Source organism: Neltuma alba, unplaced genomic scaffold (assembly GCF_004799145.2).
Source record: "Neltuma alba isolate B1F8T4 unplaced genomic scaffold, ASM479914v2 tig00012470_pilon, whole genome shotgun sequence".
NCBI lineage: Eukaryota > Viridiplantae > Streptophyta > Magnoliopsida > Fabales > Fabaceae > Neltuma > Neltuma alba.
In genome coordinates, this window is record NW_021636945.1 from 3,020 (window position 1) to 29,289 (window position 26,270).

At 35.9% G+C, this 26,270-nt stretch overlaps 3 protein-coding genes across 3 annotated transcripts; 2 read left to right on the forward strand and 1 right to left on the reverse strand.

Annotated features, from left to right (window-relative positions):
- The first annotated feature begins 999 nt into the window (after positions 1 to 999).
- LOC114727407 (uncharacterized) lies at positions 1,000 to 3,859 on the forward strand. Its single transcript, XM_028914116.1, has 7 exons — positions 1,000 to 1,368; positions 1,446 to 1,538; positions 1,624 to 1,836; positions 2,011 to 2,175; positions 2,390 to 2,443; positions 2,534 to 2,680; positions 3,183 to 3,859. The coding sequence occupies exons 1-7, from the start codon at positions 1,072 to 1,074 to the stop codon at positions 3,558 to 3,560; spliced, it is 1,347 nt and encodes a 448-aa protein (XP_028769949.1). The 5' UTR covers positions 1,000 to 1,071; the 3' UTR covers positions 3,561 to 3,859.
- A 2,242-nt stretch (positions 3,860 to 6,101) lies between these two features.
- LOC114727406 (cell division cycle protein 48 homolog) lies at positions 6,102 to 10,610 on the forward strand. The gene is made up of 9 exons (XM_028914115.1): positions 6,102 to 6,228; positions 7,013 to 7,175; positions 7,246 to 7,474; positions 7,556 to 8,322; positions 8,418 to 8,639; positions 8,803 to 8,874; positions 8,969 to 9,250; positions 9,464 to 9,823; positions 10,090 to 10,610. Exons 1-9 carry the CDS (start codon positions 6,176 to 6,178, stop codon positions 10,387 to 10,389), a joined length of 2,448 nt encoding a protein of 815 aa, XP_028769948.1. The 5' UTR covers positions 6,102 to 6,175; the 3' UTR covers positions 10,390 to 10,610.
- A 1,447-nt stretch (positions 10,611 to 12,057) lies between these two features.
- On the reverse strand, positions 12,058 to 17,297 carry LOC114727402 (LRR receptor-like serine/threonine-protein kinase). Its single transcript, XM_028914113.1, has 2 exons — positions 14,095 to 17,297; positions 12,058 to 12,849 (listed from the first exon to the last, which is right to left on the reverse strand). Exons 1-2 carry the CDS (start codon positions 16,937 to 16,939, stop codon positions 12,365 to 12,367), a joined length of 3,330 nt encoding a protein of 1,109 aa, XP_028769946.1. The 5' UTR covers positions 16,940 to 17,297; the 3' UTR covers positions 12,058 to 12,364.
- Positions 17,298 to 26,270: the final 8,973 nt, after the last annotated feature.

The window sequence follows — 26,270 nt, forward strand, 5'->3', positions numbered from 1 at the left end:
GAGGCGGTTGACTGGATTTGACCATTGACATCATGCACCGATCCTCTTGACGTCAATCAAATTAGATGTGATTTGCATGAACTTGTTTGATGAATTTTTTTTTAAACTGTTTAGATTAACTTTTTAGAGGTGATTTCATAGTATTTAAATTAATTTTATCTAGATTTATGTAAAAAAAATTAAATGTTTTTAAGGGGATTTCCAAACTCTCCTCTTATGTTGGTCTCTTTTTTCAGTTGGCCGAATTGCTGGTCATGATATTCAAGAAAATAGTATAAAGTCTTAAGACAAAAAGAACAAGAAAATCATTTATTGACAAGTTTAAGATAAAAATTGAGGTTTTTGTTACTCATTTGTCAATGAAATTTTTGATAATTATATTTTTTCCTTTAAAAGTTAATAAGTAATTCTCTCTTAAAAAAATCATCAATCAAAAGAAAATATTGCCAACATAATCCCACGTATGGGTATTACCGATACATACAAGGACCACACGTATGAGTAAACTGTGATTAATGCAACCATATTTATGCAAATATTCTCGAAGTAATAATGAAATTACTCAAACGTTTGTTAATTATTTTTAATTATTTGTAGCTCAATTTATCTACATTTTTTTATACGTTTTTCATACAAAAGTCTTTCCTCCATTATCAAATTCACTCATCTATTTTTTCTACACCATTCTCTCGAATATAATACTCTTTTTTCCCCCCGGTACTGTTATGCTGAGCATGTTTGGTATTTTTCATAAACATGCCTATTCAATAGCATTAGCATCTCAGTTAAAAAAAAAATGAAAAGTGAAATTAGATTAAATGATCTCTACCTATCTTTTCTTAAATTTCAAGGGGCAAGAGAAGGAGAAAAAGAAAGAAATTAAAAAAAAAAAAAAAAAGAGTATAGTCCCACCAAGTGTGGGTCAACAGACTTCTGGTGCCTGAATTTTCAGCGCATGGACGCACAAAACCTTCACCACTAGAATTTCTCTCTCACTTTTTGAACCAGTTAGAAGATTTTTTGTCAAGCTTGGGTTCTCCGCGGTCGTTCTTCCTTTTGTTTTGGATAGGCATGAAGAAAAACTCAGCTTCCTGTACAATTCACGAGAATGAGTCATTTTCTGCTGAAACAAGAAGACAATACCAACACGTTGTCACAGGACAAACAAGAGCACAGAATCATTCTCTGAGATTGGCTGCTCTTACTTCCCAAAATACTCCACCTATTCTACCTGTCCTTTTTGTTGCTTTCCTCTTTCTTGTTTCTCCAATTAGCCCAGTCTTGTCTCACCCCCTACCCTTCAACCAAACTCTCAGAGTCAGAGCTCTTTTAAGCAAGATCAACAAGCCTTCTTTGAAGACAATTGAGGCATTTTCTTCTGCTCTGTAAGAAGCTTTGATATTAATGGTTCCGTAAGTGACTTGAATTTTGTTATTTTGTTGCAGAGCCCAGATGGGGATTTGATTGACTGTGTTTTATTTCATCAGCAGCCAGCTTTTGACCATCCTGAGCTTCAAGGACTAAGACAGAGACTGTTGGTAATTTCTATGAAAACTTTCATACCGAAGAAAATGACTTTTTCTGCATATGATTAGGGGAAAGTAAGAAGATTTGGGTTTGTAGGATTCGCCAGAAAGGCCAAAAGGCCACGACAATGCAGAAACAGAATTAGAAAGCTTTCAGCTGTGGTCAGATTCTGGTGAGTCATGCCCAGAAGGAACCGTTCCAATCAGGAGAACAAGAGAGGAAGATATTCTGAGATCAAGTTCCATTCAGAGATTTGGGAAAAAACATGGTAGGAGTGTACGGAGAGATTCGTCCGCCAGTGGCCATGAGGTTAGTGTTTTACAACTTCATATGCAGGTTATTTTTTGCTTAATCAAAACAAGTGAATTCAAGTGAGCTAAGTTCAGTTAATTCCCACGAAGAAAGTCTTAGTTGCTATAATTTTGTTCTGAAATACATAGAAGATTAGCAGGTGGATGATTCAGAATATAAATCCTAATGCAGCATGCAGTGGTTTTTGTGAATGGAGATCAATATTATGGAGCAAAGGCAAGTATAAACGTATGGGCACCCCAAGTGACGAATCAAGACGAATTTAGCTTGTCACAGATATGGGTTATTGCTGGATCCTTTGGGAATGATCTAAATACCATAGAAGCTGGTTGGCAGGCATGTACACTCATTTGTTCTATATATCTCTTCAAATCTACCTCATAGACAATAATCACTCTATCGATTGTTAATACTACTTCGGTTCTTAATTATAAGACCTTGTTTGTAGATTAAAAACGAGATCTTATAATTAGAACTGGAGGTAGTACTTCATTATTTGTCAACGAGATACTCTTTCTGAGTAATTATAGCAAGCACTAGTGTTCTCCAGGTGAGCCCACGGCTATACGGAGATAATAATCCAAGGTTCTTCACTTATTGGACAGTAAGTTTTTGAAAGGACCGAGATTCTGCAGTTTGTTTTTCCCTTTTATCAAAGCATAATTTGACCAATTGTTTGTTTATAAAAACACAGACGGATGCATATCAAGTGACAGGATGCTACAACTTGCTGTGCTCAGGATTTGTTCAAACCAACAAGAAGATAGCAATTGGAGCTGCAATATCCCCAAGATCTGTATATAATGGAAGACAGTTTGATATTGGCTTAATGATTTGGAAGGTGAGTTTGCGCCCATGGCTCAGTACAGTTCATTGGTCTCATACTGTGACGCATAGGTACACTTTGTATTGTGTGCGTACGTGTGTGTGTGTGTGTATTGTGTATGCGTATATTGTTTTATGTTGCATTGTTGCTTCTTAACTTCCTTTGACGAGAAAAGTATAAGGAATAGGAAAAGTGTGTCCAAGAGGAACAATAATTCGTTTTGGTTGTCAGTTTTCTTTATTAAATTAAAAGATTCGCTGGCTTTACCAGTACGGGCGCCCTTCATGGGGTCGACTCTACTATTGCTGCATGACTTTTTATTCCCTTTATTAAAGCCACGGCTCACGGTTGCCTCTTTTTTCCCCTGATTTTGCTGTTTCTGACTCCTCCATCCATGGAAAGCAACCACTGAGCCAAACCTTACCCTTGCTTCTTCCTCACACTTCATATCTAATCAACATTATATTATCACCTCTGAAATATTCTTCTCTATTTTTTCCACCCTTCACTTCATTAGGATCCGAAACATGGGCACTGGTGGCTGGAAATCGGGTCGGCCGGGCTAGTCGGGTACTGGCCGGTGAACCTATTCAGTCACCTGAGGAAGGAGGCAGGCATGGTGCAATTTGGTGGGGAAATAGTGAACTCAGGCTCAAAGGGTTACCACACAAGCACTGAAATGGGAAGTGGTAACTTTGCAGAAGAAGGTTACAGAAAAGCAGCATATTTCAGGAACTTACAAGTGGTGGATTGGGATAATAGTTTGCTTCCTCTATCCAACATTCATCAGTTGGCTGATCATTCCAATTGCTATAACATCAGATTGGGAACAAACAAAGTTTGGGGCACTTACTTTTATTATGGAGGCCCTGGAAGGAATATCAAATGCCCTTGATGGAAAAATCACTGTTTATGTTTTTGAAATTTTGGGGTCATAGTTATACATTGTTTTGCCATTCAAAAAAAAAATCTTCATTTGGTTTGTTGTTCTGTGTTGTTCCTATTTTTTTCAGCAAAACCCACGAAGATTAAGATTTAGTTTGGTTGGTGAGAGATATGTATACTATAATGTGGACTTTAGCCTGTCAAATTCAGGCAATCTTAGTATGTAATGTTTAAAAGCACAGGATTGTGGCTCTTCCAATTCCCCTTGTTTTAAAGCTGGCTTTAAGTGGCTTTACTAGTACATGAATACTTCCCTCGGAGAGCATTTGTGTCCTTCTCAGGAAAAGTTAAATCAATGTTGATATGTGCCAATTGAAGAGGATGTTATATAAGAAAATTAATACACTTTCTTTTTATTTAGCTACATAACTAGGTCACACAAAGTCGAAATTTCATATTTAAGCAATCAAAATTTCTTCCACAAAAACTAATATCTGTCAGTAACCAATATTCATTTTTAACAAGTAGTTAACTTAACTAATTTTGGCTAAAGTATATTTTTTATCCTTTAATTTTGTACAAGGTTTTAATTTGGTCTCTTAATTTTAAAAAGTATATTTTTACTCATTTAACCCTATTTTTTAAAAAAAAATTATGACATTAAAATTTTAAATGTTGATAAAATATTCTTAAATGCTAACATATTAAGTTTAATTTTCAAAACATCAATGATTGTTATAAAAAAATGATTATCGAATCCTAATGATTTTAGGGTTAAATTAAGGACCAAATATATCCTTTTTAAAGTTAAGGAACGAAATTAAAACATTGTACAGAGTTAAAGGACTAAATGTATATTTTAACTATTAATTTTTCTAATTTTTGTAGGTTAGCTATCTAGCTCTAATAATAAGAAGCGGAGGGAGTAATTTAAAATGATTTGGTTTAATACACTAATGTGTTGAGAACATTTTTGTCTAAACATGGAATCACATGCAGGCAGGGACGAAAGTGCAAGGGTAAACAATAAAAGGAGGGCATATTGCTGCACACAAATACTAAAGAGTTGGCCACAGAAACAGAACATGCGATCCAACGACCTGAAAAATAAGGAGGAAAAGAATAAAATGGACTTGCATTCCAGTCGGTCCAATCCAAAATGTGAACCCATGCTGGCAAGAAAAGTCAGGTTCAATAAATACAGTGAAACCAACACCACTTGATGATGGCCTCAATCGTTTTCTCCGCCATGTCTCTGCTTTTCATCGAGGGAACATTGGTCCATTCAAGTCCTTCCACACTTCTATTGTCTGGTACAAATAATAGTGACCATTCACCCACACTATAGTATATGACCACTTCATCCTTTCTTGTTTTATGAATTATGATTATATCATGTGTTGGGTCAGAGTTTAAATTAACTCTTGCAAAACCATTTTGTAGGTACTCATATTTTATACTCCTCCGGTCGTTAATATAAAACCTATTTAACTAATTTGATTAGATTAAGAAAGTTAGGTAAGTTAGTTAATTATAAGAAATATGACATTTTTTTTCTAAAACACCATAATTATCTTCTTTAATATCTCATCTCCCTCTTCTACTAGATTATGGTTGAGGGAGTATCCATAAGAATGATTTAGAAAAAATTGATAAATATAAGAAATATGTCTTATATTTAGAATCAAAATCATCTTAATAATTAGATCTTATATTAAGGACTAGAGAAGTATTAATTGTTAATTTGACAGCTGTGTGTTTTTTAATTAAATGCTTTAATTTTGTTATGTTAGCACTGGTATCTCCTGTACAGCTAATAGAGTAAATTTAAAGAGGCTAAGGCAGCTAATAGAGCAAAATTAGAGTATCTAATTAAAAGAAAAAAAAATGCATATACACTAAATTGAAAATTGTGAGAAAACAATATATACCTATAAAATGTTTTTTTTTCCTTTTTAACAAATGGAAACCAGCTTTTGCAAATTGGTGATGACTTGCATCATACGCGAAGGGGAATTAGATTTCTTGTACTTATCCAACTACCGTGAGTGTAATTCTTCTTTTTACGATTCATTAACTGTCATCTTTTCTAGGAAAATAAATGCAAAAATAGCTCTCACAAGTTTAAAATATATTCGAATTTTGTTGGTGACTTTGTTGAAATTATTATTTTTTTTCCATATGAGAAATTAGAAATTTAATATATTTAGAAAATGAAAAATTCATCGTTGAGAATACAGGGCCGGGCTATCACTGGTGAGCCCAATAGTATGGTCCAAAAGATCCAAACAGAGAAAGAAGAAGGTCATTCCGGTAACTCTGTGGGTTTCTTTGGGAATCCACGTCGTTGTCGTTACTACGTATGACTTTGGTGCGTGGATGCTGCCTGCGCGAGTGCATGTAGACTAAGACAGAGGAGGTGGTAGATGGAGAGAGAATCGTTCCCAACACCGACTCACTGGCTGCGTGGCTGCTCTCCATACCCTTCATGGACACTCGGACACTGCCCATTGGCTTTGGCCTTAATGCTCAAAGTTTTACTTCTCATCCTCTGATTCCCAAACTACTCGATTTTCTTTACCCGGTTTTTGAGCTGAGCTTCCCATGTACAAGTTCTGAGAAGCCATGGCGGACTCAGCATCATCTATCACTAAAAAGAGTGGCCCCTCTTCGGATTCGTATGCTTAGCTCTCTCTTTTTTGTTCATATAACTCGAATTTTGTCCCTTTCTCTTGCTCGCATGTCTAATAGTTCTTGCTTTCTGGAGGGGTATTTGGATTGTCTTATGGAGGAATTTGTTAAAACATGAGCCTATTCTGAAAGACAAAGCTTTATCCTTTATGTGTAATTATTTATTCTTGATAATTCGATGACGTCCGTTTTAGTTCTTCGGTGATTCTATGCTTTTCTTTCGGTTTAAAGACCACTAAGTTCCTTTCTATTTTTCTTCTTCTTCTTCTTCTTCTTCTTTTTCCCTGTGACTTTGTTTGACTACCGCATCTTTAGTTTCTGACTGATGAGAGATGGAACTGACCTTTCATAAAGTTGATAAAAAAGAGTGATAATTTGCTTTGACCTGCAGCTTAGATATTCTGATATTTCTCCTGTCACCTACTTCTGAATTAATTGGGAAACTTGAAATGTACATAGATCTCGCAGTAGTTGAATCTTGACACTTGTATCTCAAAGTTCAAACATTTTTGAACCTGAGATGCGTATATAATTTGATGGAGCTATTAAATAGTCGGATATATTAATTCTAGAATTTGAGTGAATTTATTCCTGTTTCTGATGAATGTTTTCATTGTGAAGTGTGGATAGGCATTGCACAAACATTAGAAATGACCGTAAAATAAATATATCTATACTAACATGTATTGGATTTGTTGGGTGTCTTTTGATCTCACCAAAAGTAAAAGTGGAGACAGAACTCACTGCTGAGAATGTGCGCATTTGATGTAGGAAAAGTAACAGGGATTATTCCACTGCAATCTTAGAACGTAAGAAGGCACCTAACCGTCTTGTTGTTGATGAGGCTATTAATGATGACAATTCTGTGGTAACTTTGCATCCTTCTACAATGGAAAAGCTTCAGTTTTTCCGAGGGGACACTGTTCTAATAAAGGTACCCAGCATTCTCTTTCTATACAATTTTGCATTCTAGTATAATTCTAAAAATCATCTTGGTTACACAGGGAAAGAAGCGAAGGGACACAGTTTGCATTGTTCTTACTGATGAGCAATGTGAAGAATCAAAAGTTAGGATGAATAAAGTTGTGCGGGCTAATCTTAGAGTACGACTTGGAGATGTGGTATCTGTCAATCAATGTGCTGATGTGAAATATGGGAAGCGGGTTCACATTCTTCCAATAGATGATACTATAGAGGGTGTTACTGGCAACTTGTTTGATGCATATCTCAAGCGTAAGTTTTCTGTTGAGTGGCATCATATTTCCTTTAATTTAATTGTACTTGCCTAGAGTGACGGTTCTTCTGGTTCCACAGCATACTTTCTGGAGGCCTACCGACCTGTGAGAAAAGGCGATCTCTTTCTTATAAGGGGTGGGATGCGGAGTGTTGAATTCAAAGTAATAGAGACAGATCCTGGTGAATACTGTGTTGTGGCACCAGACACCGAAATCTTCTGTGAAGGAGAACCCATCAAACGTGAAGATGAAGAAAGATTAAATGAAGTTGGCTATGATGATGTAGGTGGAGTTAGGAAGCAAATGGCTCAAATCCGTGAGTTAGTAGAGCTTCCTCTTAGACACCCACAGCTCTTCAAATCCATCGGTGTTAAGCCTCCAAAAGGAATCTTGCTTTATGGACCACCTGGTTCTGGAAAGACTCTGATTGCTAAAGCAGTAGCTAATGAAACAGGAGCATTCTTCTTTTTGATTAATGGACCTGAGATAATGTCAAAGCTGGCCGGTGAAAGTGAAAGCAACTTGAGGAAGGCATTTGAGGAAGCTGAAAAGAATTCCCCCTCTATAATTTTCATTGATGAATTAGATTCAATTGCTCCAAAGAGAGAAAAGACACATGGGGAAGTGGAAAGGAGAATTGTCTCACAACTTTTGACTCTAATGGATGGCCTCAAGACCCGGTCACATGTTATTGTTATAGGAGCCACCAATAGACCCAACAGCGTTGATCCTGCCTTGAGAAGATTTGGGAGATTTGATCGGGAGATTGACATTGGTGTGCCAGATGAAGTTGGAAGATTGGAGGTTCTTAGGATTCACACTAAAAATATGAAACTTGCAGATGACGTAAGATTTTACTCTGTTGTCTAGTCATTAATCATCACTACCTTTGTGATGGCAACATGGACTGTACTTCTAGATTCTAATATATTGTGTTTCAGGTTGATCTTGAAAAAGTTGCTAGAGATACACATGGATATGTCGGTGCAGATCTTGCTGCTCTTTGCACAGAGGCTGCACTACAGTGTATTCGGGAGAAAATGGATGTCATTGACTTGGAGGATGAAACAATTGATGCTGAGGTGTTGAATTCCATGGCTGTGACAAATGATCACTTCCAAACTGCTTTAGGCGCTTCAAATCCGTCAGCTTTGCGTGAAACAGTAAGCCTGGCTTCCTTAGTCTTAACCAAGAAGTGTCCAAGCTTGATAAACTTTTTGAATTGTGTTATTTCCATGAATCTTGATGCAACCATTCCAATTTGTTGAAAAAAAAGCTCATTTAATCATTTCTCTTTGAATCATAACATGGGATGTTGTCATGTAGGTTGTGGAGGTTCCCAATGTTTCCTGGGATGATATTGGGGGTTTAGAGAATGTTAAAAGGGAGCTTCAAGAGGTTTGAACTTGCTTTAATGTCATCTTAAGTATGTTCTATTATACGTAAATTTTTGCCTAGTATTTAACTGGACCCCCCCCCCTGCTTCTTGTAGACTGTTCAATATCCAGTGGAGCACCCTGAGAAGTTTGAGAAATTTGGCATGTCACCTTCAAAAGGTGTTCTCTTCTACGGACCTCCTGGCTGTGGTAAAACACTTCTTGCGAAAGCAATTGCTAATGAATGCCAGGCCAACTTTATAAGTGTAAAAGGACCTGAGCTGCTAACAATGTGGTTTGGTGAGAGTGAGGCAAATGTGCGTGAAATATTTGACAAAGCCCGACAATCAGCTCCATGTGTTCTTTTCTTTGATGAACTTGACTCTATTGCAACCCAGGTACCAACCTTAAAATTTCCTTCACAAGAAGTAGGCCTTTGATTACATTGAACTTCATCCACTGTCTTGCTCTGTGTGTGTTGAAAACATACTCCTGTGAGGGTTTTCCGGCTAGTTATTGTTTCTGCCTCAACTTTTGGTTAAAATTATTGATTGCTGGCAACGCATTACTAGTAGTCAGTTTCTAATGATTCAGGCGTTTATGACTTTCAGCGTGGCAGTTCCACAGGAGATGCTGGAGGTGCTGCAGATAGGGTTTTGAACCAACTATTAACAGAAATGGATGGAATGTCAGCTAAGAAAACAGTTTTCATTATTGGGGCAACAAATAGGCCTGACATTATAGACCCTGCTTTGCTCAGGCCCGGACGTCTGGACCAACTGATATATATCCCATTGCCAGATGAGGATTCACGCCTTCAAATCTTCAAAGCATGTTTGAGGAAGTCGCCAGTCTCAAAGGATGTTGACCTAACCGCCCTTGCCCGGTTTACTCATGGATTCAGCGGTGCAGACATCACAGAAATTTGTCAGAGAGCCTGCAAATATGCTATCAGAGAAGATATCGAGAAGGTATGATATGGAGACTCTGAATTGAAAAAAGCTGAGTTTTGTCTGATTTGCCTAATCCATGTTGTTCTCAAGTTCCATGAAATTCAAGTTATGGATTACGACACTGAAAAATTAACTGCATTTATCTTCGTCTGCCCCTCTGTATTTTATTTTATTTTCTAATAATAGGAAATGCTTTTTTCATTTCCAAGCCCTTCATTTCTTCTTAAAAGCTGGTGAGTTGTATGTTTGGTTTCTTAATGCGATGGACCCCATGGCATCAACAGGGCATTGAGAAGGAGAGGAGAAAGAGGGAGAACCCTGAAGCTATGGAAGAGGATGAGGATGAAATTGATGAGGTTGCTGAGATAAAGCCAGCACATTTCGAGGAATCCATGAAGTTTGCTCGCAGAAGTGTCAGTGATGCTGATATCAGGAAGTACCAACTCTTTGCTCAGACCTTGCAGCAGTCTCGTGGATTTGGATCGGAATTTCGGTTTGCAGATCGAACTGAGAACACTTCAACTGGAGCTGCGGACCCTTTCTCTTCTGCTGCTGCGGGAGACGATGATGATCTATACAGTTAAAATTGAGTGAGCTGGGAATGCATTTGATGTTTAAAACTTACCGAAACTTGTATCACATATCACGATAGTTACTGTTTTACTAAGGAACGGTGCTTCTGTTTCATGTCTAAGGAGCACTCATTGTGTGCCGCATGCCTGTTTGTACGTGCTCTTTCATGTATATACACAAACACATGCACGCATTTCATGGATGAATAAAGAGGGGATTTTATTTATGCTTATTTGACTTCAACTAGAATTCTATGTTAATTAATAGACACAATTCTATATTCCTGAGATAATTAAACTCATTGGGTTAGTAGAGAGGATTTGGAACAGCTTGGATTTATCTTTTTATGTTGACGTCAGGTTAAGCCATTAACTATGATGAACTTGATTTGTTCCGGAATCAGTCATCACCCTAGAACTAGATCATTAATAGTGGTCAAATTACTTGGACGTGGTGCAGCTCAGCTAATAGAAAATTGTGTTAGCTTAACCAGTGAAAGAGAAAGAAAATTGGGACCTTTTTCTTTAACAGAAGTCCATCCCTTTTTGTGCTACCAAACAAGGCCATGCAGAAGCAAGAATAGGGTGCCAAACACGTGGACCTGTGTGGAGGTTGAAGCTAAAGTCGGTTACTTAAAATGCAGATCTATCAGTTTGACATTATCAATTTTTAAGAAACGACCCCATCAAAATCCTTCGTATCACTGTAGAATCTGATAAGAAATACTTGAAGAAATTTTATGCAGCAAGTCTTGAAAAATACGGAAATGGAGCAATGAGATGAACAAAGATGGAAGATGAAAGGCATCACCATGTTACCAGAAAATATTAATTTTTGGTGTTGCTTCAAGTGCAAATTGTAGATGGTGGTGATGGAATGACATATATTGGTGAGGGCCCTAGCTTTGCATATATTGACACGCCAGCGACATCAAAACAGTGGATTAAATTGAAAGCAGAGAAAGACTATATGTTTTTTTGGGATAGAAATTATGAAGAGGTCGTGTTATGTTGAATCAAATAAAGCAAAGCCAGCTAGAAGCGGAATTGTGGTTCTCTGTCTCTTGAAAGAAGAAACCTGAATTTGCCGCCCCTTGCTTCCTCTGGAACGTGGCGTGGGCCTCCCCGCAACATTGTTGGGTGTCGTGTGTTTTTACGCGATGGGCATCCAAACTTCATCCCCTCAAGTTTCATGCAGTAACAAGATAGATTGACTTTAGGAAACTCATCATTTAATGATGAGCATCAAATATAAATCATCAAATTTCATTTTGTTTTTATTTTTTAAATTTTTTATCTAAAAACTATAAATTTTAAATATCTCTATGTGGGCAAGTGACAAGTGAACCCACCCATCCCACTTCTCTCTCTCTAATTAGCAATATATACACTAGGCCTGCGGAGCAGAGAACTGGACTACGTTAATTTGATACTAACGCCCTAGCAAGTTTCTTGTAGAGGGACCAAGGATTTAACCTTCTTTTTTAATTACAATCTGTTTAAATATGCACACAAATATGTGTTAATGCTAGGTTCAAATTTAGGACCCTGCTTAAAGGTGATGAGTACCATTGTTACTGGGGAAACTTGCCATCAACAAGACCAAGGATTTAATCAATTTTCATTGTTGTTTCCCTTCTTGGGGAAAAAAACAAAAACAAAAGAAAGAAAGAAATAAGAAACAAGAAATCCAATTCTTAGGCGTATCAACCTGTATTATATGAAAGTTCAAGGAATAGGACTTCCAGCCTCTGAAATTTGGCATGTAGTCGCATTTGCGGGGGACAAACTGAATTAAACTCATAATTACTGTACACTCGTGTGATTTAGCTAACCTTGTAGTAAATCAACGACCGCAATACCCAAATCACCCCTGCTTAACCTTTACAATTCCATAATTACCTCAACGTTATTAACTATCAACTAATTAATACCCCAGACAACTAATCACTATCTAACTCCTCAGCACGCTAATACTGAGGCTCTATCACGCGCTCCTTCCTTGCAGCGTAGAAGACGAATAAGCAAGCGATGAAGAATGAGAGGAAGGATGATCAAGAAGCAACAACTGAGCGGGAGTGACGGAGGAGGAGGAAGAAGAGTTGGTGGAAAGCTTGGGCTTGTGGGCGTCGTGGCCGGCGGGAGGAGGATCGTGGCGGATTTCTCGGAGCAAAGCGGCGACGTCTTTCATGGTGGGGCGGTTGTCGGGGCGAGTGCTGGTACAGAGAAGGGAGATGCCCAGTGCCTGAAGCATCTCTTGGATGTGTGTGTCTGTGTGGCCTTGAAGCTTTGGATCCACAATCTCCACAGGGTCCTTCTTCCTCTTCAGATGATCTCTCACCCAATCTATCACATGTAGCCCCTCACCAAACGACGCATCCACCGGTCGTTTCCCTGTTATTATCTCTAGTAGTACCACTCCATAGCTATACACGTCGCTCTTCTCTGTTATCTTCAGCATGCACCCATACTCTGCCAACACAATGCACACAAATTCAATCCCAATCCAACTCAACTTATTGAATTTACGTATTTTTTGGCCAAAAAAAAGAATTTATATATATATATATATATAGACACGCACTCTCATTTATAAGCTACTCTTATTTTTGTTAAAAAGAAAAATAAAAAAGATGAAGGAGGAGAAAATATCCAAGCTGAATGAACAATGGAACAAAAGATGAGAGCGGAATAAAGGAAGGGACCAGGGATGTCTGCTGTGTCTGCTCGTCCCTTTTTGCTTTTGTGAAGAGAAAGATCATTTGGTAGTAATTGTTGCGTGTGTGCATGCAAATTTGTGCCAAGTAGATGAGTTGTACGCAGAATGAGTCCAAAAACCTTTTTAAGGCAATAATGAAACAACAACCTTATAAGGCCATATAATCCCTGCGTTCATTAAAGATGGCCGTGTGATGATGAGTATCCATATTATTATAAGTTTTTGTAATCAGATAAGCTAACTATTTAATTATAGAGTAGCCCGAAAAAATTTCGTTATTGCATGTCCCTCAAGATTAAGGATAATTACCCCAGTATTATAAAAAATTTTAAATGGGCAAAGCACCTTGCGAACTCATTTTTGTGAAAAGAAAAATAAGCCAGGAATTTCCATTTTCACATGATTTATTACCAAAAATTTTACGTCCAGCGCAAAATCATTTCACTAACTTATACTAAATCCAATTTTTAATATAGGAGTTAGTTAACTAATTTGAGGAGATTAAAAAAACTAATTAAGTTAATTATTTGTAATAAATAGGTGTTATTTTTTCTAAAATATCCCTCCTACTTAAGTGTATTGGCTAGAACTATAATTATTATAAGAATTATTTTGAGAAAAATTAGATAAATATGAGGGACAATATGGATTGGGTTCTCATATTTAGAACTAAAATAAAAATCAAATAAGATCTTATATTAAATATAGGAGGTACTAGTATACTAATCCTGTAACTGAAATTCAGCCCCAAAAAAACAAACAAAAAAAGATATTCCTCCAGTCTTAAATATAAGACCGTCTTGCAGTCAAATTCCCTTCTGCCTTTGCACTCAAGGACTATACTAGTGTGTATAAGAGTCCTATATTTAAAAGTAGATATAAGAGTCTTATATTTAGGACGAGAAGAGTAGCATGAGAAATAATCAAAATATTTGCCCTATTTATCCTCCTGGTAAAATTTTTTGGGGCCCACGTTAACTGAACACAGAGTTACTTACCCGGCGCAATGTAGCCGTAAGAACCAGCGAACTGTGGATTCACCGAGAAGGAAGCTGGGTCGTCCTGTACCAATCTGGCGAAACCAAAATCTGCCAGACACGGCTCGTACCTGTCTCCTAACAAGATGTTGTGCGCTTTTACGTCCCGGTGCAAGATAGCAGGCACACAGTCATGGTGTAAATAAGCTAAGCCTTCCGCCACGCCCAGTGCTATCTTGAACCGTGTCTCCCACTCGATCAATCCTGTGCACCCCTCGTGTAATAGCGTATCCAGATTACCGTTTGGTAAGTAATCATAAAACAGTAACTTCGTCTTCTGGTTCGCCGCCCAGCCCAGTAACCTCACGATATTACGGTGTCGTATTCTCGCTAATGTTGTTATCTCCGACGAGAATGCCACTGCTGAGAATTTCTCCGATGACCGGATCCTCTTCACGGCCATGTCTATTCCCTCTGGCATGTTCACTCTGTAAACCACCCCGGATCGGCCGCGTCCGATGACGTTTCCAGCGGCGAGACACTTGGCCACGTCAGAAATTGACAGGTCGAGCTTCTGGTACACTGTCACCTCCCATGGTGGGCCCATCTCCATGTCACTATCCCTCCCGTCAGGGTCGAGATCGTTACCGTGGCCCCTCTGTCGTTGTTTTGCCGCGACGACGACGTACAGCGCCGCCAAGAGCAGAACACACGCGGTGCAAAGTAGAACCACCATGGCTATACGCGCCGTCTTCGCACGCCTACCCGAACGGCTTCCGGAGTCGTCTTCCGCGCATCGGTTTACGGAGAGGCAGAGCGATGGGTTGCCGGCGAGCATACTTAGAGGAAGCTTTGCGAAGAAAGGCGTGTCCGGGATGCGCCCGGAGAATTTGTTATACGAGATATTGAGGACGACGAGATTTTGGAGGTCCGCGAGATAGTGGAGGTTACCGGTGAGCTCGTTGTGGGAGATGTCTAAGATCCCCAGCTTAACCAAGGCTGAAAACTCCTGAGGAATCTCGCCTGATAGTTTATTCAAGCTCAGATTCAGTGCAATTTCAAGCCCCGGAATATCACCAAGACTGCCGGGGATATTACCGGAGAAATTGTTGCTACTAAGGTCCAGCAACTGAAGCTTCGAACAGGAACCGAGCTGAGTCGGAATTGATCCCGAGATATGATTCTTTCCGAGAACCAGTTTTGTGAGTGAACCAAGTGATCCTAGTCTCGGGCTCAGTGTACCTTCGACCATGTTATCAGAGAAGTCGATGAATTGAAGCGAGACCAGCTCACTCAGACTCTCTGGCAAGCTCCCAGCGATCATATTGGAATGTAGGTCCAAAAACGTGAGATTCCTGCAGCCTGACATCTCTTCCGGAATAACTCCGGAAATCCGATTGTATCCAAGATCCAAAAAGTTCAAGTTTCTCAGATTCCCAATCTGTGGGGGTATGCTCCCTGTGATCTTATTTTTGCTCACTCGGAACCGAATCAAAGACGAACAATTTCCAATTTCAGATGGAATATTTCCGGAGAGATTATTAGATAGTAGCAAAAGCTTGTTGAGATTCTTGAGCTCGAATATCCCCTTCGGTATGGGACCCGTCAGTGAGTTCTGTGACAGATCCACAGCCTCAAGGTTTTGGCAATTGGAAAGTGAAGATGGTATGCTTCCTTCGAGCTTGTTATGCCACAGGAATAACAACGTCAGATTCCTGAGGTTTCCAAATTCGGAAGGTATCGTCCCCGTGATTTGATTGTTATCCAGCTCGATGTGAGTGAGTTGCTCGCAGTTCCCCAGCTCTGCAGGAATCTCCCCTGAAATTTGGTTTTCGCTAAGTTGAAGTTCTTCCAAAGCAGTTAAATTCCCGAAACTCTTGGGAATGCTTCCTGTAAGCGAGTTCATTGAGATGTCAATGACAGATAACTGGTAGCAATTTCCAATTTCCCATGGGATGGTGCCAACTAAATTGTTCTGCCACAAAAGAAGATTCTTGAGATTCCTAAGATTTCCCAATCTGCTAGGTAATGATCCAGTGAGGGAGTTCTCGTACAAATAAATGTTCTCAAGTTCAGTGCAGTCACCGAGTTCAGGAGGAATCTGACCAGAGAGGAGGGAAGTGTAAATTGCAATGGTGTTTAGCTTCTTGAGGAGGCCAAGAGTTGGAGGAAGAAATCCTGAGATACTTGTTTCAGCTAAACCCAACATGACCAACTTGGAACAGTTTCCTATTTCTCGAGGCAAAGCACCCTCAAGGTTCTTGTTTCCACCAGCTCGAATCACTTGCAGATTCTTCAGATTGCCAATCGTTGGGGGAATTTCACCACTAAGCTGATTATCATATAAGATCAGCCACTCCAACTTCGTGAGATTCCCAATTGCAATTGGAATAGACCCTTCAAGCTGGTTGGAGTTCAGATGAAGTTCTTGAAGCTCAGGCAAAAAGCAAAGCTCACTTGGGATCTCACCGGTCAAGGCATTGTCACTCAAGTCCAAGTAGGTGAGATTGCTAAGAAAGCCTATCTCTTTTGGTATAGAACCGGTGAGGTTCGTTCCAATGAGGATAAGCTTAGTCAAGGAACTCAGCGAGGTGAAATTAGAAGGAAGGCTTCCAAGCAGATCAACATACCTCAGATCTAACTGCACAACCTCGTTCTTGAAGTTGCAGCTAACTCCAAACCAGCCACATGGAGTATTGTCAACTGGGTCCCAATTACTCAGCACCTCCAAGGACCTGTTCAGGGACGCCTTCCATGAAAGAAGAGCTTGCCCTTGTGGGTTAACAGCAGAAACAATAAAAGAACATTGGGAATGAAGCAAAAGTGCAGCTACTAGGAAGAAGAGGGTCCATGGATTTTCAGGCATTACACCAACTATGCTGCCACGAACTCCAATGAAAGAACAGAGAGAAAGGTTTGAGCCTAGGGAGGAGGAACAGCGAGAAGGAACCAAATCATGTCTTGTGGGCTACTTCGTTTTTTCCAAGAGTCGTATGTATACATACACAAGTTTAAAACGAAAAAAAAATAAAGACCCAAAGTCTCCGGATCCAAGAAACCAGCTAGGCCATGATGCTTTTGTGCAGGAGGAGAAAATGGAATTTAAGATAGGTTTGTTTTATAAAATTATATAATGTAAGCATATTTGTTTATGTTGAAGAAGAAAGGAGTGGGTGGAAGGATTATAACTGTTTTCTAATTTGACAGTGAGCAACAGCAACAGAACAAGGGTGGAGTGGGTGAGTGGCTCTCTTTCCAAACGCTAGTTTTAATATGAACCGTTTATCTTTTGATGTAGCCTTGCATAAATCTGGTTTTTTTTTTTCCTTTTGACATTTTTTCTTAATTAATGTATGAGACGTATTTGCAACAAAAATTGTGGGCTAGGGAATGAATTTTGTCTGCTACGATGCCTACGAACGTTGCGTCTATATCACCTTTATTAGTCTTATAGCATAATCCTTGTTGGATTTATATCCTATGTTTTTTTATACGTAGCTATTGCTTGCCTGTACGTTGATGCGTCACTTTAACCTCTTCTATTATTATGGCAGGGATATTTTTTATTCTAATTATTTATTATCATGAAAATAAGCATATATATAATGTATCAAATTTTTTTTGGAAAAACTAGTATTAAAAAATAAGTCATGTTTCATAATCATTTTTATATTTGAAAAAATGGTTGAAAACCCTCAATTGAACATTTTATTGCATAAGGTACCTTTTTAAGAATCCAAATACAATTCATGGGGTGTAACTCTTCTTTAATTATTTGTAATTTATTTTTAACCATGTGTAAAATGAAAGATATTTGCACATAGTGAAAGACATATCTAAAAACGAGTTACACTCCTCAATTCAAGTCCTTTTAAACAAAAATCTTTTTGAGTAAGGACTTTTCAGCAATGTTTTTTCAATTTTCTATTTATATGCAGACATATAATAAATCCGGCCCTATTTTGAGTTGGCAGGATTTGGGGAGAGGACTAAAGCGGTACAATCAGATACAGATAAGCTTCAGCCTTTTAATAATTTTGGGTCTTAGGTGAAGGAAAAGAGAGTTGGGGAGCAACGCTTTCCCAAAATCACAGACTCTCATATTTTGAAAAGCTGCGAGAAATGGCACCACAGAAAATAATCAAAGCACTGAAAATAATCATCTGTCTACAAAACTAATACATATGACTTAGCTAGTGTGTGGACTTGGAATTTTAGAAGGTACAATATTGGACACAAACTGCCAGGGATTTAAATCTGGATCTGAGCCAACGTTAAAAATAAATGACCGACAGGCTAAGTAGTGCGGTTAATAATAATATAGTAATGTAAATGAAACCTGCTGCGGTTTGACAAAATAAGTTGATATCCATGATGCCATCTATGACACTGTCTATTTGTCCTCAGAATCTCTTAATAATTTAACCCTCTCTCTCTCTCTCACACACACACACGCATATGAAATGTTATGAAAGTCATGGTGCGAGACGAATTATGTATAAACAAGATAAGGAGGAAGAACATAAACATAGAATGTATATACATGGGTTAATATTATTATTAATCCTTATAATTTGATTAGATTTTAGTTTTGGTCCCTATAATTTCATGCCAACTTTGTCTGGATTTAAATACATAGGAAGCAAAATCAATACTCACTAAAGCTATAGGAACTAATAGTCTCAAACTAAATTATCATGAAATTATAGAAATAAAAACTAAGAACTATGAAAATATAAGTACTAGCAGTAATACTCCTCTGGTCCTATTTATAAGATAGAGAGAAAATATATTTTTTGGTCCTATTTATAGGGTAGTGAGAGAAATTTTTTGTATGCATATACAATTTTATCTTTTATTTATTATTGTATTGATTTTGTTTATATGAGGTATAATATATATTAAATAGAAATAAAGTTGAAAATTTGTTAAATTTTAAATGAGAGTTAATAAGGTCTAAGGTCTTTCTTGATCTGTATAAAACATGTTAGAAATGATTTATAAAAAGATCAGAGGAGTTTTTTTTTTATATATACAAAGGAAAGCAATAAAAGAAAGAAAACCCAAGGAGTATATTATATATATATAGCATATAAGTGGGAGCGCAATAGGGGGTGCCTGAATGTGAATGTGGTGATAGTGATATGGATTAAGGGGGTGGTCACGTGATGCCGCGTGACATGTGGAACTGAAGAAGAAGAGAGAGAGAGCTGTGGCCTGTGACTTGTGAGTGAGAGAGAGAGATTCAGAAATATTAAAATGAGAAATGAGGAGGATGGGAATCTAGGCACGAGCTCGCTCATATACATAGCAGAGGCAGCACATGAGAGGCATTTATCTAAAAAGACATCAAGTCATCCTGTACGACAGCTTTATTATTATTTTCTCGTCCGCATCTCCAACCTCTTTTTCTTTCTCAACATTACACCATCTTATTACCTTTAATTTCTTTTTACCCTACTAAAGTTACAAATTTTCAAATTTTGTTAACCTATTATGTTCAGAATTTCCTTTTTTAATATATTACATGGAATTTTATGTAATTACATCTTTATAGATATATTCTTAAATTTTACAAATTAATGATTGTATTTTTTTCTTGGATTTTTAATGTAAGAGTTATTTAATAATTTGAAAAACATTTAAAAAAATTAGTTAATTTCAACAAATATGACATGATTTTTCTAAAATATTTTTATGTAACATTAGACTATATATCTATTTAAGAGTTAGATAAATTAGTTTAAAAATAATAAATAAAATGAATTAATTAAAGTCTTTTATTTAACGTTAAGACTAATTTCATAATTAGCTTTCAATTATAATTTACAAAATAGAGGTAAGTATTTAAAAATAATTTTATTTCAATTTACACAAACCGTTCTTGTAAGTGATTTAATATTGGCAGGTCTTAAAGAGAAGGAAGATTTCTATATTTTAGGGGAAATATAATTATTCTGAGGTTCTAAATATAAACCTTATTTTATAACATGATTTGCACTACAAAATAAATTTTATATTTATAATCGAAGGAGTACATGTAATAACTTTGTGAGCAATGTAGGTGGACAGAAATGAAGAATACCAAGCCGTCCAAATTAAGTTTGGTGTGGGGAGTGTTGCTCCTTAAAAAGAAAATTCTTGTGATGGCTAAGCTAAGCTACTTGAGCCTGGCTCTCAAGCATTATGTCTCATCATACCGCCTTTGTCGCTCTTTTCAATTGGACATTGGGTGCCCCTTAGCTCCCATTCTCATTATTTCTGTCAACATAAGTTTCTTATAATTATTTATTTTGTTGTTATTATATATTACTACATGTAAGCAATACGTATGAAAATCTAGCACATATATTAAGAAATAATCTAGCATCATATGTACGCATGTATATTTAAATTTTGTGACTATATCCATACCCTATCTCACCATATATACCAGCCAGCCTCATATGGCATAGTAATTAATACTCCCTCTACTCTTTAATATAAAAATTAAATAACTAATTAGTGATAAAATTAGTTGAATTTGTTATTTAATAAATATATATTAGTTTTCTTAAAATATTCCTTTTAATTATATGCATTTTGTAACTATATCTTAATCGAGACCATGTTGTTATGTACAACTAATAGGAGTATTTTTTAAAAAAAAATTATAAATTGTGACATGAAGTAAATTGATGTGTTATCCATAAAACTAAATTTTTTAATCTAATTTTTATAACAATACCAGTTTCGATGCTCATCATTTTGATGAGCATTATAAGCTTATCAAATCTGGACCATCTATATTTTATTTGGATAGTCCAGATTTGATTTCTTTTTTATTTTTATTTATTCAAAATAATTATTTTAATGTGTATATAATCTAAAATGATGATAATCTCTTAACTATCATTCTTTCAAAAAATAACTTTTTCTATTTAAGAATAATTAATTAGAGAAATCAAATATGAACTATCCAAATAAGATATAAATAATTCATATTTGATGAGCTTTATAGTGCCCATTAAAATGATGACCACCGCAACTAGTTCCGGTGGTGGTACTGTGATTTCCCTTCTTTTACCACCACAGACTACGTGTTGGCTTTCTGGGTTTGAGGTATATAATTCACAGCACCAACTTTCTTTTCCCTTTCAATCGTTTTCACTCTCATCCCTCGTCCTCAACGGTTTTGGTCTTTTCTCCTCCTTTTTTTTTTTGTTGTCTTACTGTTGTCCATTGGATTCCGCGAACCAGACAATCCTAGTCTTGTCCACAACTTTTGCATAATATGGCAGTGACAGCCTGAAGAATGTCCATTTCTTAGGAAATATCTGCGCGCGCAAACACATATATATGAATTTTTGAATTTGTGTTTAACTAGTAATAAAACATTATCTATCATATAAGCCTCAAAATAACTCAAAAACAATGGCGTTATTAGAGGCTCCTCAAACTAAACATGTGTTTGTGGGAAGCAGCAAGACGCATGTTTTTCAGTTTACTTGCCTTGAAACGTGTGCTAACTCAAGGAAAATAAACACACTATTTAATTTGGAATTAGTCATAGAGTTAATTGAAAAATATTATAAAACAAAAACAATAGTTTGAATTTGATGTAAGAAATATAACCAGATCGGGTCATGTATAGTTGCATGGAGTTTAAGATAATCTACAATATTTTAAAAATTGCAAATAATTTTGCTCTATATGTTTTCAGGAAAAAAAATTGGTATTAAAAAAATTAAGTAGTAAATATTTCCTAGAATAATAGACTATATAAGAGAAAATAAGTTACACAAAAGAAGAATTAAGTTTGTATAAGAGAATATGATTTGCACAAAACATAACTGAACATAAAAGACTAATTTACACATAAAAAAAAAATTGAATTACACACAAGAGAAGCTCAACTGCACAAAATTCCTAGAAACTATTTCAACGAGAGATTTATTTCAAATTCTTTTTCATTTTTTTATATATTTTATCTTCATATTAATAAAAAAAAATCAGTCTATGAATATATATAATTTCTTTACTTCAGTAACCTAATTTTATAAATAATTTTGGGAAGAGAAATTTGTGGTGGCAACTTTGTGATTGGGAAGAAGAGAAATCACAAAAGAGTCCAAGTACATGAAATTTCCACATACTCAATTGATTAAAAGATGAAAATCAGTTTTGGGGCAGCTGCTTAATTTTTCTGTGTGTTTGAGGGCGGGGCAGGTGCACGTGTGGAAGCCGAGAATCATTGTTGATAGACACTTCACCAGCAGCTCCAAATCACATTCCAACACAACGCTTCAATGAGATTGGTGTGCACTTAAACCAACAAGAAGAAAAAAAGAAAAATTAATCAATCATGTATAACCTTTTTTAAAATTAATTAATTACCTTAATCAATTAATTTGTCATCATCATTAATCTAACCACTAGCTATATATGTGTGTGCTCTGGATTAAATTGGTTGATTTCTTCTTTGATTTTGTTTGGGAATAGGAATGGAAAAGGCAGAATCACTTTTGTGGTGGTCACACATTAGCAGCTAGCGAGTACGTTCTCCTTCTTTAATTTGTGCTGTGAAGTGACAAAGTGGCTTTTGAGTATTAAAATGTAAAGTTTGGAGTTCTTACGTGTGCAATGGAAGAGCAACGTACATAATACTAATTCTAATCCTTAATATAAAACTAATTTACTAATTTGAATAGATTAAAAAAATTAATTTAAATTAGCTAATGTAACAGTATGAGTTAATTTTTCTAAAATATCATTTTTAATCATAACTATTCTTAAATAGAAACTTCTTAATATGTGTAATTAATAGAAATAATTTAAATAGTAAATTACAAAACTAAGAAACAAAATGAATTAAGGTTTTAGATTTAAGATCAAATCAATTTTCCAGCAAACTCTTGGATTGAAAATCGGACGCAGTAAAAAACATGTAGGAGACACAACTGTTGGTACGTACGTAATATATAATTGTCGGCATACATTTATAGTAGTGTAATGTATCTGCTATGGTGAAAAAAGCAACATTGACTGGAGAGATGAAGACAAGACAAAATTGAAATATATTTAATTGTCACGAAATTTCTTTTCCTTAATCAATCAATTTTGGTGAGATGCATGCCTTCTCATCATTTCCTTCAGAATACATTCTTTTAAGGTTTCACGTCATCGTCTTTACTTCTCAACAATCCAAGTTTTATTCCATCCATGCCTTCTCATCTTCCCCTATGCCTTCTTACGTTCATCCAAGCTACCAAGATGATATATTCCTTCTTACGTACGTTTATTAACACATACACATATATAAAAACTCGTGTTGTATCATATCATAAATTAGAAGACTTGCTATAGATTTATACTGATGATCTAATAATAATAAGTTAACATGTCCTTTTTTCATATATATGTGCACATAATCTATTATATTGAGTTCAAGAAATCAATCATCACACTTTATTATTGATGACTTGTTTAGTGACAATATCTAGTGCAATTTCTGAATAATAATATAGTACTCCTCCGGTCCTTAATGTAGGACCCAATTAATGAGTTGGTTTTGGTCCTAAATATAAGACTCATTCCTCATATTTATCAATTTTCTTTAAATTGTCCTTATGGATATTCCATCAACTATAATCAAATAGAAGAGGAAGATGGGTATTAAGAAAGATGATTATGGTATTTTAGGAAAAACGTGTAACATTTCTTATAATTAACTAATTTACCTAACTTCCTCAATCTAATCAAATTAGTTAAATGGTTCTTATATTAAGGACTGGAGGAGTATTACACATTTGAGTGGTGATTTTAAAAACAATTAGCGATCTCCCTGCAGTCATGCACGCTAAATGTTCTATAACATTATTTCCGATTCTAAATATAAGAACTAGTTTATAATGTAATTTGTATTACACACTAGCTAGCTCTTGTATTTAAGATCAGGGGTAATAGATATGCACGGCAGCAAAAAGAGGTAGAGAGAGGCTTTGTCAGTATTATTCAGGTTTCATTGATTGGGAAATGTATATACTTTGGCTCGCAAACTCCTCTTATTCTTCCTTTCATTCTTTAATGAGATCATGTCAAGGGAAGATAATTACGAGAGTAATCATATGCGAGAGTATAATCATTTCAGATCTATCTAGATCATACTGGATTATTTCAAATCTACTATAATTAAAACAAGCAAGATATTATTTCGAAGCATCGATCCCATTCTCAAATAAAGAAATATGATTATTACGGGAGTCCTAATAAGTACTAACCAAGTAACCATACAAGTCAGGTGTGCATGAACCATGAAGCCGAAAGCGACCAGTATGTGATAGAACATTAGAATATGACTTTTCCTAAATTAAGTAATTATTGATTATTTTGTTTGCGTTTATGCATATCATTGTAATTTTCGAAATTATTTGTTATGAGTAAAGATGGAAAATAACTTCACAGAATAAAACTTAGATACATAAATAAACTGTAAACAATCAATACTTATATAAAAAAAATAATATCAACGGTAACATTTTTAGATATGATGGTTAAGTAGTAATAATTAGCGTCGAAGTAATCATTATTATAGTGACCTTTGTCATGATTGCCTTCTCAAATTCTCTTTTACAAGATGTTACATCTCACCCCAGTCATAATTTTCAAAAAATTTTATTTAAAATTTTGGACATTTTTTCTCGTTATTTTTCTCGAAAATCATTTTATCACGCATTGGTGACTTTAATGGGCAAATATAAAATATAAGTTATTCAAATGACTTTGAAGAAAAGGAAAATGACCACAAAATACTATATAAAAATCAAAAAGATAAATAGGTATCTAAATAAGCAAAATGACCAAATGGGCATAATGTACTAATCTGGAATTTGTACTTTTGGTATAAAGACTGAAATGTCCTGATTGTTTCTAAGTACATTACCCTGTCTGAAATAACTCATACTTCTTGAGATTGCCGTCATTGAGGAGGTTGCTGAAGTAATGCCAATTGTGATAAATGTTATTGTCTAGCATTCTCTTTCTGGTTCCGTCTCTGTTCTTCGCATAAAACTATTTTAAGAAAATGTGAAGCTGCCTAATTTCCTAGTATTATTAAACCATTTGCCTTGAATTTTACAAAATACATACTAGGATTTACAACTGTAGTAATGAAAGTCACCACTTTGTTAATGGGTTTTGCAACCTGTTTTCAGGAAATGGATAACTTGTTTCTAAAAACCAATCAAATTTCATGCTGAATTTTATAAAACACATTGTAGGATTTACAACTTTCGTAGTGAAAATGACCACTTTTTCAATGGGTTTTGCCACCTATTTTTAGGGGATGGGCAACATGTTTCTAACAACCAATAAAATTTTATGCTAAATTTTACAAAATACATAATGAGATTTATAACTTTCGTAGTGAAAACAACTACTTCTTCAATGGGTTTTGCAACTTGTTTTCAAGGATGGGCAACTTGTTTGTAAAAATCAATAAAATTTCACGCTGAATTTTACAAAATACATATTGGAATTTACAACTTTCGTAGTGAAAGTGACCGCTTTGTTAATGAGTTTTGCAACCTATTTTTGGGGGATGGACAACCTGTTTCTGACCATTAATAAAATTTCATGTTGAATTTTACAAAACATATAGTGGGATTGATAACTTTTATAATGAAAGTGACCACTTCTTCAATGGGTTTTGCAACTTGTGTTCAAGGGATGGGTGACTTCTAAATATAAATAAACCATTTAGTAGACGAGAACCTGAAATACATCACAATAAACATTGAATCATTAATTTTCATAGTTAACTATATGTGTAATGAAATGTACCATTTACGTAATAATATTTACCAAAAACCAGCAAGCATATGACAGCAGTTACATTACGTAATTGCTTGCCACTATTTTTTGATTTCTGCCATCATTCACCAAATACTTAATATAAACCCTCAAACCCAACAATCCTGTCTCCATTTCATCATGAAGCAGCTACAAAAATGAACGACCCAAACTCTACCATCAACTTCTACTCATTTACGTAATGCCACAAATTCATTCCCTTTCTTACTACAAACCCTCTTACCCACAACCAACACCCACCAAATCAATAATGTCTACAGAATAGCGATGCGAAAGAGTAAGATAATAGCATTTTCAAAGACTATCAATTTAAACTTACCTCTAACGTTCCTCTTTTATTTTTCATG

Coding starts and splice junctions, on each gene's coding strand:
- LOC114727407 (XM_028914116.1), top strand. CDS start 1,072: ATGAAGAAAAACTCAGCTTCCTGTACAATTCACGAGAATGAGTCATTT. Junction 1,837..2,010: donor CGTCCGCCAGTGGCCATGAG/GTTAGTGTTTTA, acceptor ATCCTAATGCAG/CATGCAGTGGTTTTTGTGAA. Junction 2,681..3,182: donor TTGGCTTAATGATTTGGAAG/GTGAGTTTGCGC, acceptor TCACTTCATTAG/GATCCGAAACATGGGCACTG.
- LOC114727406 (XM_028914115.1), top strand. CDS start 6,176: ATGGCGGACTCAGCATCATCTATCACTAAAAAGAGTGGCCCCTCTTCG. Junction 7,475..7,555: donor GTTTGATGCATATCTCAAGC/GTAAGTTTTCTG, acceptor CTGGTTCCACAG/CATACTTTCTGGAGGCCTAC. Junction 8,323..8,417: donor ATATGAAACTTGCAGATGAC/GTAAGATTTTAC, acceptor ATTGTGTTTCAG/GTTGATCTTGAAAAAGTTGC.
- LOC114727402 (XM_028914113.1), bottom strand. CDS start 16,939: ATGCCTGAAAATCCATGGACCCTCTTCTTCCTAGTAGCTGCACTTTTG. Junction 12,850..14,094: donor TTACGGCTACATTGCGCCGG/GTAAGTAACTCT, acceptor TTGTGTTGGCAG/AGTATGGGTGCATGCTGAAG.